Source organism: Ochotona princeps, chromosome 21 (assembly GCF_030435755.1).
Source record: "Ochotona princeps isolate mOchPri1 chromosome 21, mOchPri1.hap1, whole genome shotgun sequence".
Classification (NCBI taxonomy): domain Eukaryota; kingdom Metazoa; phylum Chordata; class Mammalia; order Lagomorpha; family Ochotonidae; genus Ochotona; species Ochotona princeps.
In genome coordinates this window covers 39,518,941-39,537,819 of record NC_080852.1, presented here as the reverse complement: position 1 = coordinate 39,537,819, position 18,879 = coordinate 39,518,941, and the positions used below count along the sequence as shown (strand labels likewise).

General features: G+C 44.8%; 1 protein-coding gene across 1 annotated transcript in view; it reads left to right on the top strand.

Moving 5' to 3' along the window:
* GRM7 (glutamate metabotropic receptor 7) overlaps nucleotides 1–18,879 on the top strand; it is a 390,314-nt gene that overhangs the window by 101,610 nt on the left and 269,825 nt on the right. Inside the window, exon 3 of the mRNA XM_058678925.1 lies at nucleotides 4,961–5,115. Within this exon, the coding sequence (XP_058534908.1) occupies nucleotides 4,961–5,115 (155 nt within the window). The remainder of the gene's footprint in view (nucleotides 1–4,960; nucleotides 5,116–18,879) is intronic.

Sequence of the window (18,879 nt, the reverse complement as noted above, 5' to 3'; positions counted from 1 at the left end):
TGGCAGGGAAGCAGGGAGGCTGACCGGGGGTAGAGGTGCTGCCCCACCACAGCCAAGGCTGAACAGGCTTTCTGGTTGCTGCATTCGACCAGGGAGGTCCCAGTGTGTCGCTGTTGACAAGATGCATGCACACTGTTATCGGAGTGACAAGAGAAAACACTGGGCTTAAATTCATAACCGAGTGTAACAGACACGGTTTCTTTTAATATTACAAAAAAAACCACCTCATTCACCATGGCTGAACTTGCCTTCATTATGTTCAGAAGCAAACACGCCCCAGCTCGGGTTGCCCCGGTCCACTCTCCCTTTTTTATTGCTTCTCTCAAATCCGCTGAAACTCAGAAATCAGCCTGGAGTCTTGACTCCCTTTGGAACCAGCTGTTGCGTTCCTGGCTAAGCCGTGTCTAGCCAGTCTGAGATGTTTCTAGAACATAGATGCTCGCTGCTTTATTTTGTGAACCCTACCACCATAATCTGGAATGATTTTCTTGTTTATTTGCTTTGGAGTAAGTAGTGTTAACACTTGATTATCAAGTTAAAAAAAATCCTGGAAGAATCATGGCCATCACAGTGCTGCCTGCCCCGTGTGCTGCTGGTCAGGATCTATCATGCCAGAGCTGGTGTGCTGCTGGTCAGGATCTATCATGCCAGAGCTGGTGTGCTGCTGGTCAGGATCTATCATGCCAGAGCTGGTGTGCCTGCTGGTCAGGATCTAGCACGCCAGAGCTGGTGTGCCTGCTGGTCAGGATCTATCATGCCAGAGCTGGTGTGCCTGCTGGCTAACTTCCGACCAGTCTGGGGAGCCCCTTGGGTTCCCTTGGTGGGTCTGAGCATCCTCCCCTGCAGGTTGGGGTCCCTGGGCAGCGGCTCAGCAGGGAGGGCCCTGGCTAGCTACATCTATCCTGTGTTCCAGTTCATAATCCATGCATACACTGTTACTTATTTAGCTACTCCCCTTCTGGTTGGCAACTTTTTTTAAGGCTATCATTATTATATAATTTGTGGGTTAGCCAAAATGCATGCATCTAATGTAATTTTTTTCAAGACTTGCACAGTAGTTTCAAATATGTAAAACAGAAATTGTGAAAGGGCACATCGGGTCCCGTATGTTTATGGTAACTATTTATCATGTCTAGCAGCTATCACATAGTGTAAGCAGTAAGATTAGATATTTATGTTTGAGTCCAGCTTCTCACCTTTATAAATACTGCTGTCATGAACTTCCTTCTCTGTAAACGTGTGCTGAAATGTAATTGGACAAATAGATAATATGAATGTACTTTGTATTATACAATATGTAAGTATATGATATTAATATACAAATGCAAAACAATGTCCAAATGTGTCATATTATGCATTTATCTTCTGGGCATTTATAAGAAGATTCCTAGAAAGGGAGAATTTTATAAGACAAAGATAGATTTCTCCTTAACTCAATGCAAATATTTGTCTCCCAGAGAAATAGTGTTTATTTGCAAATGACTCAGTGTGTGTGAGCCTTAAGTCTTTGCTTATCTTGTGTTCCCCAAGAGCATCCTGTTACAAAGTGAATGTGCTCTATTATTACATCTTGCCTGAACGTTTTGGCTGTCATTGTCAGCCCCTGCAGCCCGTGCCTCTCCCCTCTGGGTGTCTTCCTCATCACTCCGGAATCTGCCCTCTTCCCACTGCACATGTCTGCCCACAGGCGTCGAGGCTGGACTGTGAATTGGAAAGAGTGTTGTCCACGTTCCTGAGGGTCCGTTCCATCTTTGATGAACACTGTCTCACCATGGGGAGGTCTCCCAGTGACTGCAAGCCTCCTGGGTATCAGGTCATCTGTCATGGAGATGCTCATCTTAGGGTTCCTGGCTTTGTCCCAACCACTAGCCAGGTCTCCCCCCTGCAACATTTGTGGGGTGAGCTTTAGGGATCCTTTGCAACTCCTTTACCCCAGATTTTTATGTCTTTCTTGTGAAGCTTCTAGAAGGCTTTTCCTCCACTTCAGCATTTAGGCTCATATCTAGTGTCAGGTTCCTGGGCACTTGATCCTAACAGCTAAGCCTTAAGAAATTCTTCCTCATTACATCATTGTTTATGTCACTTGTGCCATTTTATGTGCATGGCTCATTTATATTTGTTTTATTTCTTTTTCAAATGTAAACGTTTTATATTTAAATGTAAAAATTTATTTTTTTAAGAAATTAAAAAATGGTTTATTTTATTTGAAAGGAAGGGTTACAAGGTGAGGCGAAAAGAGCTCTTCTGTCCACCCAGTGGCTCACTCCCCAGTTAGCTGCAATGGCTGAAGCCAAGAGCTGCATCCGAGTCTCCCATATGGATGTGGAGACCCAAGGACTGAGACCATCTGCTGCTTCCCCAGGCCACCAGTAGGAAGTCAGATCAGAATGGAGCGGCCGAGTCTTGAGCCAGTGCTCCCGGGGAATCAGGTGTTCCAGGAGGCAGCATCACCCATTGCACCGTGAGGATGTGTCACGAATGTGCATTTTCATGTGATGTGTACTCATCACCCTGGCAGAGGTGATGGCTTCTTAAGTTCATTTCATCTTCAATGCCTAACCTAGTGCTCAGGCTGTGGGAGGCACTCGGTCAAATGGCAGCCCATAAAATGAATGAAATTCCCAATATGCTGAATGCTGTCACCACATGTTTCTGTCTGGACTGGATGACATTTTAGAGTGAGGTCCACATTGAGCACTGCAGCCCATGTGTGTACTCACACAGAATGCGTGCTTCTGCGTTGGCTCGAATTCCAGCTTCACCTGTGGGGTCTTCTCTCATCCTGTCTCATTTCTGTCCCTTGCCTCATGCTGAACCAAGTCTGTTTCAAGGCCCATTCCACATGTCTTTCTGCAGGGCCCTGGTTCAGGTCAACCCTCATACAGCAATGGTACATTCTATTCTTGGGACATTTTTCATGCTCACTTTGCATTTTGGCTATGGAGCTGCCGTTCTGTTCTTTTTCTGGCCTTTCTGCTCTGGTTTGTTTGCGACTGTACCAATGCCTTCCTTGGTGACGTCATTCATCCTTTTCTCTCTGCGCATGTGTAGAGTGGGTAGTGGGTTGCTCCCAGCCTTCTCTGTGTTTTCTTACCTCGTGCAGTGCAGGCAAAGCAGTTCCTGGGGTGCTCTGGGAGGGTGTTCTCTGCTCGGGGGCAGTGGGTGGATGAACGCCATCCCCTGGGGGCTGTGCTTTCTGCTGGCCACAGCCACGGGGACAGGTGCTGAATGGGACCACACGCTGTGTTTCTTGGCAGTCGCAGCACCCATCAGTGCTGAGTTCGGTGATTAAGTGTCTGACTGTCCTCCAGAGGTGATCCTAGACAGTAAGGTGACAAGTGCTGATAACCCACACTGCACTGGTACTTCTTTTTTGAGGAAATTTACACTGTGGGATGGAAATTTTGAGCTTTCTTGGAACATGAAGTTCAAATGCTTTGTCAGACAATAGCAGTGAGGAGACAGTAATATCTGGGTTTTGAAGCTCAGATGAGTGCTAAATCAGTCAAGGGTACTGATAATTTGGATTTTAGAGAAAATTATGTCTCTGAAACACTTTGTTCCGAATACCAAAGCAACACCTGCCCTTAAATTCATGTGGTGAAAAACGTCATTTCTTTTCTTAAAAGGAACCCTTACATGTTATTTTTCTCCTGCTAGCCTAGAAAAATGAAAGGTTAGAGAAAATCACAAACAATTTAAGATAATTTCTTATAAAACCTGCAACACCACATTAAAGAAAACCACTAACAACATCAGTTACAATGTTTAGCATGTTTTTTTCTATACACACAATTTTTCCAAACCAAATCAGTGTTGTATAGAATTGTATTGCACTCTTCGCAGTTCACAACACAAACGAATCGTTCTTGTACCCCAAATATTTTTAAATGGCTTAGTCCTATTTATCTTTAAAATATTCATTTATGCTTTCATTTATTGACCCTCCAGTTGAAGACAACAGCCAGATGTGGGTAACAAATCACCCTCCAAGACTTACCAACAGTGCGTTAAATTAGCCATGTGTCTCTCATGTGGTTATCAGCTGGACCTTTCGCTGAGGCTCTGCCCACCCTTGGCGGCTCATGCTGCTCCAAGATCATCCGCTCGTGCCTACTGTGTTGTTAACATGTTTGTGTTAGCTTGCATTTTCTGTGCTTCATTCTGGCCCCGTGGTTTGCATATACTATGCATGTGTTTGCAAACACTGGGAATGTTTTGTGTAGTTCATACTAGGGAAGAATTGAATGATCTTTTAGAAGTGGCACCTTTGGGCCAAGATTGTAACTATTTGGTTGTCTCCTACATTATGAAAATAACATACGCTGAGAAAAAAAAAAGAACAGAACATATTGGAAACACTTTTGAAGGCAACCTGCAGGCTGAACCTCGGTGGGCTTCAGTGTGCTTTGCTCTGGCGGCTCTTTGAGCCCTGAGCTAGCCTGGGGTTTTCTGCTTAGGGTTGATCCGTTGCTGTTTTAAACTCATTTTAAATGTTGCCTGTTAAATCCTCTCAGATAGAACTTGGGTTGCCTGCATCTCCACTATCCTCCCAACATTGTCCTGTCATATTTTTATAATGATTACATAAATATCAGGCACACCAGTGTTGCATGCCTTTCTCTGTTAAATATAATTTTAGATATATTTTTTTAAATTTCTGGAGTGAATATGGTAGTGGTTATACTTGTAGAGTTATCCTTAGTTACGTAGTATTGTCAAGATTGATTTATTTGCAAGAGCATAACACACACATATACTGAGAGAGAGAGAGAGAGAGAGAGAGAGAGAGAGACTCTTGTATCTTCTGGTTCACTTCTCAACTGACTCCAAAACTAGTCCAATTCTGAACCAGTGGTCTCCTCTGAGTGTCCCACTTGGGAAGCAGGGGTCCTGCACTTGGCGTGGGTTCAGCACATGTTCTCTTACACTAATGCGCTTTTCATGTCCATTCCCTCAGGCAGATCCTTGCAGCAGCCAAGAGAGCGGACCAAGTGGGCCACTTTCTCTGGGTGGGCTCAGACAGCTGGGGAGCCAAAATCAACCCACTGCACCAACACGAGGACATCGCAGAAGGCGCCATCACCATTCAGCCCAAGCGAGCGACCGTGGAAGGTATGGCTGTTAGCACCTGCAGCACTAGCTGAGGCGGTAGCCCGTGGACCAAACTGTGTGTTCATTTGAGGATTTGGTGTTCACACGTAATATATGCAAGGTGGTTTCAGACTTGTATTCATAAGATGCAAATGAAGCCACACCTGGTGTATTTTTAAGGCTGTATTTCTCTTGGGAAGACATCATGCTATTTTCATAATAATAGTGTGATTTGCATGTACTGTTGTCTTCCCTTCAGGGCATGGAGCTTTCTGAAAGGTAAGTATCATGGTTAAAAGAAGTGAAATGATAGCCGTTCCCAGTAGCTGTGCCTGCACTGCAATGTCAGAGAAAATGCCTCCCCAGAGCAGACAAGCTGCCGGGCTTCCTTGCTTGCTCGCTTCCAGGGCCCCTCACAGCTCCAGTCCCGGCACCCCTTCCTCTGCATCTGCTGACGGGCTTGTACCACATTCCTATTGGTTCTCATTCGCTTTCCTCTCTTGCCTGCTTGAATCTTTTCCCCTTTCCTTGCTGCTTGGGGGACTTGCTGTGAGGCAGATGTACAGAAAGTGTGTCATGGGGTGCCTTCGGATATAACAAAGCTTACTGATTGCAGTGCGTTTTTAAAAGAAGACAAGTTGTCTTGAAAACCCTTTGTCAAGGAGTGGAGACCCCACTGCCTGTAGACAGCCTCTTTGGGTTTGGCTTCTGTTGAGTCTCGTCTCTAGAGATCCCTAACACACGCACTGCACATTAAGCAGAACTCTATCCTCTAAGAAAGTATCAAATATTTGCACTTCCATCTTTTCTCTCTCCACTCCAGCCTAATTAATTAATTTCCCCAGAAGGCTGTGTGTTCTGTGTAGTCTTTTTCAAACACATCAGATAGTGGTCTGCTACTGTTCGCTTTCCATGTTATCCAGAGGAGATAAAAATCCCATGAGTCACCTGTGTTTTCATTGGGAAGTTTGAATTAATTTCACTCAGCAAGACATGTCCAGGGAAAAATCCCCTGTGCTGCAGTGTGGATTGCAAGAATGAGAGAGAACTTTCTAACTCTGTCTGGATATTTCCAGAAATAGGCATATTTTCCAGGTGCCTTGTTTTGTGCTAGGAATCAAGAAAACAGAAGGACCTGCAAGGCTCAATTTGAAAACACTTGGCGCTGAGTGAAAGTGGTCAGTAAGTCACTCCACTCATGTTGTCTAAGAAGCATCCGGAGCATCCAGGAGGGTGGGAAGCCAGGCAGGTGCCACAGTGATGCTGTACTCAGGAAGACTTCTTAGAGGAGGTGACTCACAACATGAGGACCTCTCAGGACACAGGACGCAGGAGAGGTGGGGCTGAAGAACAGAGCAGCAGGAGGCCCTGGGGGACTGTATGTCACTGATTCCACTCCAACTCTAAGTGTCTCCCTGCCCTCAGGACATCAGGAAGACCATTGGGTGATGAACTCTTGTCCCATTGTGGAATTTCTGCTCAGTCAGAAATTCTGCATGGATGTAACTGGTGGCCTTTGCACCTCATCCGAGACAGAATGAGCCACTTGCGTCTCTGGTACGCCACCCGACCCCTACCATTATAGCTTGTGTCTGTCTAGAATATTTCTGGCATGCATCATTGTCCCCCAGCACTAAGTTTCTTCCCTGGAACTCGCAGACGCACACACACAGTTTTTAACTGGCAGTAGGCTAAGTGGAAGAATGGCAGTCCTCTGAGGAGGAACAAAGGTCAAGAATAGGGTGCAGTTGTAGGACCCATTCCCATGGTCACTAAACTCAGGAATGGGATCTTACAGCGAGTTACGAGTTATCTCAAAGGCACTATAAATTTTTGAAAGAAAACATTGTTTCTCTTTGTATATGAGGACACAGAAATTGACAAAATCAACCGTGGTACTGCATGATGCGCAGGCATCAGGCGGCAAGGATTGGGACAGGGGGTGGTGGTGGTGCCTGAGCTATGAAACAGCAGGAGAAATGTTACTGATAAAAACAGTGCTGGGTGGGAAGTCAAAGTGTTTTAATTCTACTTGGAAGAAAGGGGCATTTTCTTGGAGCAGCATAGAAAATGCTGAGGGTTTGGCCGGTCCTGTCATCTTCCAGCTTGATTGCTACACAATTCCAGCTGACTGGGCATTCATATCGCGGATGCATATTTACATTAATACCAGGGCTACAAATCACTTGCTCTTTAAAAAGTGGAAAAATAAGGATGGTCAGTTGGCCTAGGAACTCTCAAGGAAGCTATGGAATACATAAAATATATCTGTGTGATTGATTGTGTCCTGTATGGGGCTTGTATGCTTCGTTCTCCTGCCTGGAAGATTTTTGGTTTTATTTTGGTGGCTATTCCACGTTACATTATGCTGAACCACAACCTCATCCAATCACCAGCACTTCTACTACATCCCTGTTGTTGTTTTTTAACTCTGTTGTGTCACGTTGTGCCCTTCGCTATAAATAGGAAAAGCCAGTCACCAACTAGCACGCGTCGTCCTTACATTCCTGTGTTGCACACGCTTAGCACCAGCCCTCCATGTTTCGGCTGCTGTCTTTTGTACATGCGAGGAGCTAGCCATGAACTGTCTGTGGCCCAAAGGCTCACAACTCTGTGGTCTCTGCGGGCTCGCTTTCTCTCCTTTGCTGCTCTTCCAGGGCTTTCTCTCCACCTGTCGAAGACGGGAGTGTGTTGCTCAGCTAGCAGCATCATGTTTTCAATGGGAACTGCATTCTGGCAAAGTTAACGTGGCTAGCTGGCTACCCCACATCCGGGAAGGTCTGAGGGGCATCTGCTGGACTTGGCAGCCCCCCTGTCGCTCCCGAGCCAGTACATTTGTGATGCATCCTTTCCCTCTGCTTGCTGGTCAGTCAGGTGCTCCCGGCATCGTCCTCTCTGTGTGTTGTTCCACTGACGAGGATGCTCGGCCTACCTCTCCAGCCCCACAGTTGTCCTGCAGAGAGATGGCCCCTGTTGCCGTCAGATCTTCACCCTCCAAAATGCTGTGCTATTCTGAGAGTCGCATGCTTGGCCATCCTCTAATTACCGCCCACGAGGCTCGTGGACAGCATGTCTGCCTCTCTCATGGCCATGAACATTAGGAAGGTGGTGTAATGAAAGAGGCATTTGCAAGGCTAAGTAGAATGGCTCTCCCAGTTGGCAACAGTTTTCAAATAGGTTAGAGAACAGCTGGGTTCCTGAATTAAATCTGCAATATATGTAGGCACGGGCAAAATTAAATAAATAATAAAAGTACTCCTGGGCCAGTTTTTTTGAAGGAGGACGTGATTTGTAATCCAAACCGAATGAATTCTTTCTGTATTTTTCCTGAAGGCAGGAAAAAGCTGTGAAAGTCTAAAACAATGTATTTCTGGCTCCAGTTTACATGTGCCCTGTTTTAACCTTCCATGATTGCCTGGAATGTTCCACATAGGTTACGGAGTTTTCCTAGATGCATGAAAGAAAGAACGGGCTGGTTGACTCACAGTGCTGTTCCAGGCCGCGTATGCCTTGTGGAGCTCCAGTGTTTAGTAAGAGAGCACCGATGCATGGCATGCTCATTGTCAAGTGTTGTTTCTTTGATCAGCGCTCTAAGTTCCAGCCGCATGTCAGGCGCAGAGAAACCTCAGCTGACAGTCTAGACCAGGAATAAGGTCAGTCTTGTCTGTGATGTGGAGGTAGCAGATGATGAGGAACATGAATGAGAAAATATCTCGTTCATATGGTTGTTAAATGTGCTTTTTATGAGACCCAAAGAGGTGAAAACCTGAAGATACCAAGTATTCCAGTCAGAGTGAACGATGGTCTACATGCCCCAACATCTTAGACTTCACCGGACAACCAAGACAGAGAGGCTGCCAAGACACACCTCCGTATGATCATAGGCTGGTCATTACCAGAGGCAGGGAGCAGGATGGCTGGGACGAAGGGGATTTGGCTGGAAGTGGTGCATTAACTAAAACAGATCATAATATAAAATGTTAGCAAGCAAAGATGGGAGAGGGGTATATGGAAACTATTGTTTTACAAATTTTGAATTGTACACTTAAAACTATTCTGAAATAGTTTATATAAAAATAAAATAACTTCTGTTATATTTTGTGTGTTCTGAGTAGATAAGGGACTGCGTACATGTATGGATTTGAAATCTTCTCTAGACATGGAAAATACTCATTCCAAATGATCTTTGTGTGTGACTTGTTTTCCCAAAAAATGTTCAGTAGGGCAATGAGTTAAACATTCTAATTCCCAAGCTCAGCAGAGCTAGGGTGAAGTGAAATTCCTGCTCTTGCCCCCCTTGAGGGTACCCCCTGCATTCTAATTTTGTTTTGCCTTTGGTTTCAAATCTGGAGAGCCTATTTTGTGGAACTGATGTGATGGGTAAGTTAGGCAGGTGGTGGGATGTCACCCCTGTGTACAGAAACCTCCGTTTTTGCTCCCCAGGAAGTAGGAAGGGCAAAGCAGGCTGTCTCATGCTCTGAGCCCTCCTGATAGGGACACTGTTCCACTGGGCAAGCAGGCTGCGGAGGGTGAGGCCAGCAGAGCATGCGAGGGGAAGGAGCACCTGTGGGGAGGATGGCTTCATCTCATTTTCAATGTTGTGGTACTTACATTACGGATGATTGGCCCTGAGCAAGTGATAGGAAATGCCAACAGTAAATGGGCAAATCTGCAGCCTCAATTCCTAAAGAGATGGTGACAGCAATTAACTGAGTTCCTTTACACACCTGGGTGTCAAACAGGTCACGGAGAAGTGAAATCAAAGTCTGTTTACATGTAATAAAAATCACTCAAACGCCATGCTTTTTCTTTTTGTGCATGTCATGAGCCTGTTGAGGACCCTCTGTGTAAGGGAGCCACTTATTTCCTGTCAGGTGTGATGGGCTCTGATTGGACTTCACGTCACTGGCCATTAGCATTCCCCAGCTGGCAGATCAGCAAAGCGACAAGAAAAGACTCACTCTGACACTGATCGAGTGTGCTGGGACACTCAGTGTTCACACGCGCCACACGTTGCAGCTGGCAACTGATACCAAACCATACTTTTTTATTCTAAATAAATCGATTTCAGTAATAAATGTCACCATAATAATTTGCTGCAACTGAAAATTAAAGAAGTGATTGGGAAAGGAGGAAAAAATGTATTTTAAGGAAAATAAATTTGGAAGCTTTGGAAACATTTGACAAATTGTCCATGCGAGTTGTGAATGAGGCAGCAATGCAGCATAGGACAGACGGCACAATCCCTGGGAGAAACCTGTGCTTTTAGGTCTTTTCACTTAAAACATAGCAAAAGAAGGCTTTATTTAGCTGGTTTTTCTCCAAGATAACAGTATACAGGACAGTCAGGGGTTGGATATTTACTAAAAATACCGCAATTGACATCAGAAGGTTGAGAAATAACTCTGATACTAGGGCGCAACAACAAGCAAATGTGATGTGTATGAACACAGTGGTACTACTCGTTTATATAAGGAAGGATGAGATCGTGTCTTACAACAAGGTGGATGCATTTGGGGACCATTTATGCTTAGTGAAATATGTGAGTCCCCAAATGGTAAGTATTATGTCTATACCTATTTAAACAAAGTGGCATTTAAAAAGTGTGTGTGTGTGTGTGTGTGTGTGTGTGTGTGTGTGTGTTACAGTGCACATCAACTGCATTTCTAAATATGAGAACTAAGCTACCTAGACTGGGTATTGGATTAACCAAGGGAAATTCTAGCACTGTGCCCCATGTCAATCAACTGCAGTCTAAGTATGCATGAGGGACATTTTTGGCACTCTGATTTTTCTTATACATGAAATGTGAGGTTAGGACTGGAAAGTTCTGGAGAGCCTTTGTTGTTCTTAATGCATTCAAATGAGGTTGTTTCTGGGGGAAAATGTGTGTGTGCACATGCGTGAATGCGCCTGCCCGTTATAGATAAAAATAACCTGAAGGACAGCTGTCAAGAGAAAAAAGAGCGAGAGACAGAAGTTAATGAATTATAGGTGTATCAAGGATCTGTAAACAAGGGTGAAATAGATTACATGGAAAGAGAATGATTCATTTCGATGAGCCAATGATGAAATGCGAGCAGAGAAGAGACTGAGGAAGAAAACTTGAGAGCTGAAGGCCGAACTCTGAAACTCTAAGAAATCAAGATACATGGAAATCAAAGTAGAAAAGGGAATACAACAGATATCCTAAGCCTTGGAGAAGCTCAATTCTTTGGATGACCTGCTGCTAAAGCATGCCTCCCAGCGCCCTGCCCAAAGCCATGTCCTCTTTCTTTGTTGGGGCAAATGCTATTTTCTTATCAAAGTTTCTGTGTCTTCATCATTTAGGAGTACGCTAAGCATAGGCCAGTACCCAAAGAAGGAAGTGCCCTGGATACTGAAAGGAAGCTCTCCTTTGCCTGCACAAAGTGGTTGCCCCAGGGGCACACATACTCACCTCTAGACCCTTAGGAACTCTAGCTTACTGACAACCCCATTGATTGGTCTTAAAGAACAAATGATAGTTGGCCCAGTAAATACAGAGTAGAGAAGTACATTTACAGGTATCTACAGAGGACCAGGTGTGTAAAACCACTGGGGAAATGTTAGAGCAAGCTCGAGGAAGTGTCAGGAGCCCAGTTAGGAAGAACATGAAAAATCCTGCGTGGATGACCAGTGGACCCTGAGTAGGAGCCTTCCAGATCTTGGTTCTGGGTCAGATTTCCTAGAGTCGGCTTTGGTCTAGGGGAGTTTATCCTAAAAGAATGAGTGTGACTGCGATCCAGTGAAAGAACCACAGTTGACTGGCTGCTTGAATACATTTAGTCGCAGCTTTCCTGAAGCTGCTAGGAAAATTGCACCCCAAATCCAACAGGTTCATCGAGCTATCCTGGCTAAAGAAAAAGGCAACACGGTAACCAGGTCTTTTTTCACTGTTCTTTAAGGTAGCCTCCTGACTGCTAGAAGGATTGCTTTTGTGTCCTATGGACATTTGTGATTGTTAGTGTCAACTGTAGAGTGCAGATCTGAAGTCCATCACTTAATGACTTTCTGCATGTGTCGGCACGTAGTAGAAACCACAGAGTCACAATAATGCCTCCTCTGTTTACCTTGGCTCCATTTCTTTGTGTCGTTCCTGCCACACAAAGATGATGTTTCTCATGACATAAGGTAACCTTTTATTTATGTCTCAGTAGGTTTCAGTTGCTCTTGAATTTCATAGATTGACCATGGGTATATGTGAATGTACAGTATCATTGAGGGTCCTTTGAATGGAAGGAAAGATTTCTCCTTCAGCTATCAGTAGGCTCATGTCCGAGTCATTGTAAGTTAGATGAACAAGAGAAATACATTTAAATGTATTTAATGATAACTTTTGTGTTGGGTGGGCTTCTTCAGAAACATAGCCCAAAGAAACAGTGAATTTGTGTTTTTATGCCAAAATTGATGAATGAGTAGCTAGCAGTGAAGACATTTAACTAAAGAAAAGGAGGGTGCTCTATAGGGATAAACCGTGACCTTAACAAGGCCTTTGGTTTCAGGGTCTTCATTGGGTTCCTTTATCTTTTTTTTTTTTTATAAACTCTAACTTTATTGTAGCAGGTATTTGGGACAGGGATTGAATTCTCTCAACTTTTTTTTTTTAATTATTAATTTTATGATACGACCTCCGGGATTTCCCCTCCCTCTGCTGAGTCCCAGTATGTTTTCAGAGAGGCCATCCCTTTGTCCTTGGTGTAAAGAATGCCATTCTTGAATGAGATTCTTACCACTTGCCTTAGGTGGTGGTCGGTCTCCCGCTTTTCCTCAATGCTCCATGGTAGTGTGCTGTGTTTTGAAGTAGTGAATCCAAAGGCTTTGTGTGTGTGTGTTTGTACATGTGTGCAGGTTGGCAGGGTAGGACACTTCAGGTGGAAGAGTGAGAAACTTCTTCAACAACACGTAAATGCTCTGGAAATGAATCCTTACTGGTGCATTAGAAAGCAGTGTATTTTCTTTTATTGCTACGTAATACTCCATTGTACAAATACACTCCCCTGTGTTTATAAACCATGGGTGCCTCATAACACTGGTTTTATGAGTGCTGTGCAGATGTAATTCCTTATGCTTCCTATTTAAAGCTGATTTTGTTAAGATAAAAGATCTCTATTAACTTTTATTACTTTGAGAAGAACATGTCTTACTGGGGAAATTCTTATTCTTGTACATTTTCCAGCTAATGTCCCATTTCCTGGTGCTTTTTCCATCTTCTTTATGTCTCGCTGTCACGGAGGTCCTCTGATAAGCTTTTGTTGCCATTATTAAACCATTATAAGAAAAGTTATGAAGGAAATCGGCATGATAGGAGGCAATTGAAGGTCACCTAGCACAGAGTAATGTAGCTGTTCAATTCAGGTGGAATTAGGAAGGATTATCTACACTTCGAGTTGTCATAAATATTTCAGGGTTTGAAGTTATATTAGTGATGCTTTTAACGGGTTTGAAATTTGAATTGCATTTTTATTTTGTTTAACTTCCTCATGACCTTTGTGTGTATACGCCTCACAGAGTTCAGCTATGTGATGAATTGGATGGATACAGAATCTGACCTCTTATTAATGCCAGAGTAGAGAATCAGATAATTTGGCTTCATAGGAAACAGATCTATTTTGATAGCTACTTGTGAGCTCTCTGCGATGTAATTTTTCTGTCTTTACTCAACAATGCAGTGCGACAAAACTGTCCTCACTTGAAACCATAGTTACCACTTGTACTTACGCCACTTCCTTTTCCTTGTTCGTAACCAGCCGGCCAAATGCCAATCAGTCTGACGCTGATAGTTACGTACTCTTACCCTAGGGAATTTGGTTTTTTAAAATAATTTAGGCAGTAAAAATGTCTGATGGCTTAAGCTCAATTTTATGGGATGTCCTAGCTACAAACTAAGGAAAACTCGGCACACTGGCATTTGCTTAGGGTCTCCCAAGAAAGGTTTGTCATCTCTTGCAGGTTATTTCCTCAGCTAACATTGTTGACACAGATGCAGGTGGCCTGTGTCACCTTTGGCTCTGTCTGGTCTCCATGTGCCTACATTGCTATGTGGTTCCCAGGAGGAAACCAAAGATGTTACAAACATGGTCAGCCATGAAATAAACACAAATTCCTTGAAATTAACTGTGCAAATATTTTTAAAAGAAAATATGGTTCTTGAGATTCTTTCTATGTCATGGATAAATGAGTTGATAATTAAGTGTAATTATTTTTATGAAAGCGTTGATGTTTATAATAGCAGTAACATTAATCGTGAAATTCTGTTGGACACTGGTACCAGGTCTTAGGAAATACAACTCTACAAGTAAGAGCTATTTCTTTTAAGATTTATTTATTTCTATTGTAAAGGTAGATTTAAAAAAGACAAGGAGAGACAGAAAGGTCTTCCATCCGTTGGTTCACTCCCCAAGTGACCACAATGGCTGCAGCTGAATCTATCTGAATCGCAGTGACCAGGAGCTGCCAAGCAAGTGCAGGGACCAAAGCTTTGCGCCATCCTCTGCTGCTTTCCCAGGCCACAAGCAGGGAGCTGGGTGGGAAGCGGAGCAGCTGGGACACCAATCTACACCCATGTGAGATCTGAGAGTGTGAATGGCCCATGCACAGTGAAAAGATTCCAGTTTCCGCCTGACCTGGCCCAACAACTTAGGGTGTTTGGGGAGCAATCCACCAGGTTAAATATGTCTGACGGCTTACCTCTGCCTTTTTCTTTTAAATGAAAATGTAAAAATAAGATTTTAAATAATATAAACACCTGTTGGCGGATGGAAGGAAAATTGCCGTAAGCGGAGTTACGCTATCATGCTGTTTTTTTCTGTGCAACTGTCTGTCTCTTGAGAAAACAAATGGTTCTTGTCAGTCTTTCAAGGGGAAAGGCTAATTGGCAAGATCATGGTAGTAACCTTCCTCATGCAGCCTGGCAGCATGGATGGGTTTAGTTAGTCCCCTCAGTGGATGATGTCAGTTCAAGGTCAGCAGCTGCCGCTTGAGCTCTGATGTGCTTTAGTTGGTGGTGGTGCACTGTGACCTGGCTTGGTTCAGCTGACTTTACAATAGCCACGGTGGAGCAGCCCTGGGTATGAATGGCCACAGCAAACCCGCCAACTCTGAGTCTTTAAGGGTGGCCCTGTGTTCCCTGATGGCTGGTGTGTTCAAGGCGAGGGCATTAACCACTAGGCTATTGTGCTGGGCCCAGATTGTCAGATTTTTTTTTTTTCTTTCAAGAGCTCAATGATGAAGGTGTTCCAAGGCAGTATTTTGTTAGTTAATGAGATTTAATTAATTAATTAGTATATTGTTAGTTAATGAGATTTAATTAAAGCACTCTATTGTTTAGAGAACACAGAAGATGTGGAGGAAGGATCTTCAGAGGGAGCCAGAGGGAGTCCTGGGCTGGACCCAGACAGCAGGGCAGGGGGTTGTGTTGAGTTGAGAGGGACACTTGGGGGAGGGAGATAGAAGGGAACGCGGTGAGACAGACAGGGACACAAGGACAGAGCGCTGAGTTGCAGGACTGTGCTCACAGGGGTGGGCAGCTGCGGCTGTGTGCTGGATGAGGAGGGAACTGTACTCCGGACGGGCATACACAGGCACTGCAACACAGCTGGGGAAAATGGAATTAGAAGATGGATTCATTTTGTTGAAAAACATTTGACATCAGTGCAAACTGCTTCATAATAAACATACTTAATCTTTTGATTGTTATTTATTTATTTGTTTATTTTTGGAAGGTCAGATAAACAGAGAGGAGGAGATACAGCAAGAAAGCTCTTCCATCCACTGGTTCACTCCCCAAGTGGCTGCAATGACTAGAGTTGAGCTGATCCAAAGCCTGGAGCCAGTAGCTTCTTCCAGGTCTCCCACACAGACACAGGGTCCACGGCTTTGGGCCATCCTCGACTGCTTTCCCAGGCCACAAGCAGGGAGCTGGATGGGAAGAGGAGCTGCCGGGACATAAACTGTTACCCATATGGGATTCCAGTGGATGCAAGGCAAGGATTTAGGCACTGGTTTTCATACCAGGCCAGCTCTTATTTATTTTGAAGGTAAGAAATAGAGAAGGAAGTACAGGCAGGCAGAGGTCATGCCACCCGGCTCTGGTTCTCTGCCTGACTCTCCACATGTGCCTGACATTGGGGACTGGGGCAAGCTGATGCCAAGAGCCTGGGAGAAACTTGAGCCATCCCCTGCAGCATCCGCAGACCATTAGCAGGGAGCCACATAGGAAGTGCGTCAGCTGGGACGTGAAACTGCATCGGAGGTGACGACTTTACCTGCCCATGCCACATCTGTCCCTGTCCATTATTTTCTTCTTTGTGTCTCTAGCTGGCATTTTGTCCTGTGTGCGACTGCATGTATATAGCCCGTCTGACTTGTAGTGTGCTTTACACGTTCACAATTGCGATAGCTTTGCTGTGTCTTTTGCTTTCTGCAGAGCAAAGATAATATCTCTTCTGTGATCTGTATGATTTTGGGTCTGGGCCTTGGAAATGATGGAGTGAAGGGGTAGGGGAGTGTAATTGCCCCTCACGGGAGCACCCCAAGGCTCAGGAGGTGCACTCTGGGTCCCCTCTCCCTGTGTTCCTGAGCACTGGGGTTGCTGGCCTGGCTTTGGGGCTGCGGGTAGACAGACTGTTACACCGCATCTGTAACAGAGCATGTATTGAGTGTTTAGCATTTACTTATGACCCCTTTGCCCAAGATGTTTCTTCTAATTTGTTTTCGCTGACACCCCTCCTTCCATCATAATTCCCCAAGAACACCCATAGTTTGTTTCCACCACAATGCTTACGTATCCGCCGATACAGATAGTATTTCTGTGCCCCAAGAATTTGGGTTTCAGGAGGGAAGAGATGATGTGTCCTGACACGTCAGTGTGTCTGCTGGCGCGTGGAGCCTCTCCACAGGCGCTCTGCCTTGTGAATTAAACCGCTCTGAAACTGCTAGAAGGTACATAGAATAAAAGTGAATTGAGCCCTCTTCTTTTTACACCCGGTCTGTGCTCAGTGTGTTAGCCGTGCAACATTTGTATCCATCATAACTCACTGTCTGCCACAAAAGACCCCATCCGCATCTTCTAGCCAAGGTTGCACAGTCACCAGAGGGGCGTTCTGATGACAAATGTGCTCCTGAACTTGGCTGCTTCCCTTCCACTCCCGCAGCCTAGTGGGGAGAGGCGTTCCCGGGGTGCTCGTGGCAAGCCCCGCAGCTGGAGCACACGCGGTGGACACTTAGATGCGCTGCAGCTCGCCGGAAGCTGCGGTGTCCTTGCTGACCACACACGCCCCACCAAGTGAGACTCTGAATTTCCGTGCTAAGTGTGTTCAGCCACCCACTGGCTCTTTACTCTTGACCTGTTCTGAGGCTGTTAGAGTTAGGATTTGGGGGAAAAAGCCAGGTGAACAGACTATATCATTATCGGGTGATACAAGTAACACCAACAATATGATTTGTAGGTGTGTATTATAGACATTTAAGAATGTTTAGTAGAGGGCCCAACGTGATAGCTTAGTGGCTAAATCCTTGCCTTGTGCCTGCCGGGATCGCATGTGGACTCTAGTTTGTTCCGGCTGCTCCGCTTCCCATCCAGCTCCCTGCTTGTGGCCTGGGAAAGCAGTCCAGGACGGCCCAAAGCCTTGGACCCTGCACCCATGTGGGAGACCCAAAAGAGCTCCTGGCTCCTGGCTTCAGACTGGGTCAGCTCTGGCAGTTTTGGCCACTTGGGGAGTGAACCAGCAGATGGAAAAAATCTTTTTCTCTGTATTTCTGCATATCTACCTTTCCAGTAAAAACATAAAATCTTAATGTTAAGTAGGGAATTTAATACGTAAAACATAGGATATATATTGATTCATGTATTCATACATATATATATAGCTTTATTTGTATAGAAATGTATTTATCTCCTTTAAAAATACATGAGTATATATGGGAACACTTCAGGAAGTCAATGGGAAAATGAAATTAAGATATAAGTTTATTTTTGAGCCAATTTTTTCAAGCCCATGCTCAATGAATGGAAATTGTATATACAAGTACACGTGTGTGTGGGTAGATCTCCCTTTTGAACGGACTTCTGTGTGCAGAGTGTTTAACTTTAGAAAAATATTGAAGATACGAGAGTGTAGATTATGGATGGATATAGCAAAAATCTCCGAGGTGGGCTCTGGAAGACTGCCACCTGGGAAGCGTTTGGCACTTGAATTTGTTGAACCCTGAGAATGTCATCGGTGTGGGAAAAAAAAAGTGCTCCAGTTCATCACAGAAATCCCTGGTGACAAATCACAGAGGCTGGGACATAGAGTAGCTCTTTAGGTAGAAGAATCTTTTTTAAAAAGAACTTGGAAATAACATGCTCACTGGTCAAATGCCATTTGCATTCTTATTTTCCTTAGGATCACATTCAGAGTTGATTACACATTTAGCAGAATAGCAGTAGCAGCAGGAAATCTCCTAAGATTCACCTGCTGTCAAAGCTGCCGGTGACAGTGAAAGGAAGAGCCCTGTGACCCTGGCCTGTGACCCCTGGCCTGTGACCCCTGGCCCAGCCCAGCGAGACCCTCGACTCTGCGCTCTTCACCGGGACCCGAATCCCAACCCCATCCCAGCTCCCAGGTCTCGCCTCTGCCCGCTCTACCTGCTCTGCTGCCTAGTTTTCCTTCCCGCTGGCACTCCATATTTGTTCCCGCTTGGAACCTGGGGAATAGATGAGCGTTGGCATGGTTTCCTCCACCTGGAATTCTTGAGAAAGCTCAATGTTTTAGGCTGGTTTTT